This window comes from Macrobrachium nipponense, chromosome 18, assembly GCF_015104395.2.
Source record: "Macrobrachium nipponense isolate FS-2020 chromosome 18, ASM1510439v2, whole genome shotgun sequence".
NCBI classification, from domain to species: Eukaryota; Metazoa; Arthropoda; class Malacostraca; order Decapoda; family Palaemonidae; genus Macrobrachium; species Macrobrachium nipponense.
Genome location: NC_087211.1, coordinates 57,530,397 through 57,533,192, shown reverse-complemented (window position 1 = coordinate 57,533,192; position 2,796 = coordinate 57,530,397). Strand labels below are relative to the sequence as shown.

The 2,796-nt window shown below is 34.5% G+C and overlaps 1 protein-coding gene across 1 annotated transcript; it reads right to left on the bottom strand.

Annotated features, from left to right (window-relative positions):
- Nucleotides 1-232: 232 nt before the first annotated feature.
- Nucleotides 233-814, bottom strand: LOC135196597 (putative nuclease HARBI1). Its single transcript, XM_064223438.1, has one exon. The coding sequence runs from the start codon at nucleotides 812-814 to the stop codon at nucleotides 233-235; it is 582 nt and encodes a 193-aa protein (XP_064079508.1).
- Nucleotides 815-2,796: the final 1,982 nt, after the last annotated feature.

Here is a 2,796-nt window from a genome sequence, read left to right as displayed (position 1 = left end):
TCGGTACATTTTCCAACTTCACGCGACAAACGTATTGTAAGATAAGAAATCGACGTTTCAGTTGGCCAAAGCATCGTTCAATTATTACTCTCTCTTTTTTGAAAAGCTTGTTATATTTTACCTCAGCAGGGGATGTAGGATTTCGATATGGAGTCATGAGACATGGCTCTATCCCATATCCGTCATCACCAAGTAGCACAGCATTAGCTTTAGTTCTTGATTGTAAACACACTTATGAATTTCTCCATATCCTTGAGTCGTGCACGGATCCAGGCCAACTAACATCATCACTAGTGAACATTTCTTTGGCATCACAAGTGGCTTGAACATTCAGAGTAGATTTGCCTTTTCGATTAATGTACTCATCTCCATGCAGCTTTGGTTTCAGTATCCCCACGTGCGTACAATCGATGACACCAATAGCTGTCGGAAACTTATACTTCCTTTGCCATAACTGTTTTGCCTCTACTATTTCTCTGTTGGTAGTTGGAAACTTTATCCATTCATTCGTATGAGCAATTATGCTATCAACTACTGTATTCACAGTCCGTGATACCGTTGCTTGGCTAACACCAAGTTCTTGACCGATACCTTTTTGATAGCCAGGATCACTGAGGTAACGCAAACATATCTTCATTCTATGGAAAGATGACAAGGCGCCTCCCCGAGTTTCTTCATTGGTGCCTAAAAATCTGTCCGCAAGCCACTGTACATTTTGTTCTTCAAAACGGAATAACATCTTGAAATCACGATCAAGTGTGGGTAAACGGGGCATGTATTGTTTAACATGCCTCACATCCACAAAATCTGCCATCGTGCTGAGAATCGGACATAAAAACCTTTCTCTTCGAACTGTAGTCTGCTACTGACCAGACTCAGCTTTTTCGAAGCATATGCTCTTTATATGAAGTAAAGGGTCTTCTTTATGTATAACCATTACTTTTATGTGATTATAAGGATATTGCTTTTGCTCTAAAAGTAGAAGCTTTTGCTTGAAATGTTTATGAATACAAGTAGAAGGATTTCCCTCATATTTTGCAAGTATAAGCATATCCTTTTCTTTATGAATACCGCCCAATATCTAAGAAAGATTCATATATTTTCTGTTTATTTCTTTAATTGCATTAATTGACATAAATTAATGTGACTTTTTTCAGTGGCTCTTTTCCTAGCCAAAATTTTGACTTTTTATCTGTGACTTCTTTCCTGTGAGTTTATTACCAGCCACCGATATACCAGCGCAATACCTTGATTTGGTTTAACACCACACTGGAGGTGAGCTTTAGAACAAAATAGAAATTCCGTACACTACGAAAGCTGCTTTCAAGACTGAAGACCCTAGCGACCTTTGCTGACCCAAAATTACGGAAGATGGTGTGGGATTTTGGAGTGAGTGGTTTTGTACTTACATCTAGTAGCTTAAAAATCTGAAATAGAGTGGTATGTTTTTTGTATTTGGCCCATAAAAAAATACACATTTTTCTGGAAGGTGATTATTAAAAGGTCGTCCTATCTTCTGAAATAAATTATACACACTTACATTTACACACACACACACACACACACACACACACACACATATATATATATATATATATATATATATATATATATATATATATACATATATATATAGATAGATAGATAAATAGATAGATATATATATATACATATATATATATATATATATATATATATATATATATATATATATGTATATATATATATATTATGTATGTATATATGTGTGTGTATATATATATATATATATTATATATATATATATATATATATATATATATATGTATATATATATATATATATATATATTTATATATAATTCACACAAAAACATCTCTTTCAAAAGTTGATAAGAAAATCCTCAATATTACAGAAGAAGCACATTTTAAGTCTGAACAAACGACAGATGACCTCCTTATCTTTATGTGGGACGAAATCTTGACTTGATTACGGCAAAGCATTTCCTTTATCCTTTAATACCGTTGATAATATCTGTTATAAAAGTTCATGGAGTTAACATGCATTTTCTTGGGTCTTAGGATGGACGGGTTTCCTTTATTATTTTCCATTGAGCTGTTGACACATTTACAGAGCCAACAAAGAGGTTGGTGTCCCTTTTGCGTGTCAGCTGCCGGTGCTGGTGATAATTTTTGGAATCTTAAGAAACTTTTCGAGAGTAAATTAAAACAATTAAAAAATGCTCCGAAGATTCTTCGACGCGATCGAGTCTTCTGTACAAAGTATAATGCTATATGAAACTCTCAGCCGGCTGTGGTGGCCTGTGATGTTGCGGTGCCAGACGCACTATCATGGTTAACTTTAACCTTAAATCAAATACAAACTACTGAGGCTAGAGGGCTGCAATTTCTTACGTTTGACGATTGGAGGGTGAATGATTAACATAACAATTTGCAGCCCTCTAGCCTCAGTAGTTTTTAAGATCTGAGGACGGACCGAAAAGTCCGGACGGTCAGACAAAACCATTTCAATATTGTTCGTTTACAGATAATTAAAACTTGAAGAAACTGAAGCCTAATGCACAAGAGAATACATAATAGACCGAGTTTTATTCTCAGCATGAAAAAAAAACGAGGTGAAGAATTTTGAAAAGCAGCAACACGACAAGAGAAAGGTTTTAAAACCCCTCTGCCGGACGATATTGAAATAAAACAATTATAGAAGCTGATAACTGGTCTCAATAAAATATATCCCCCCAAAAAATTTTTAAAGAAGTAAAGTATAAAAGGAGAAGCAATATAAAAATGAAAAACAGGA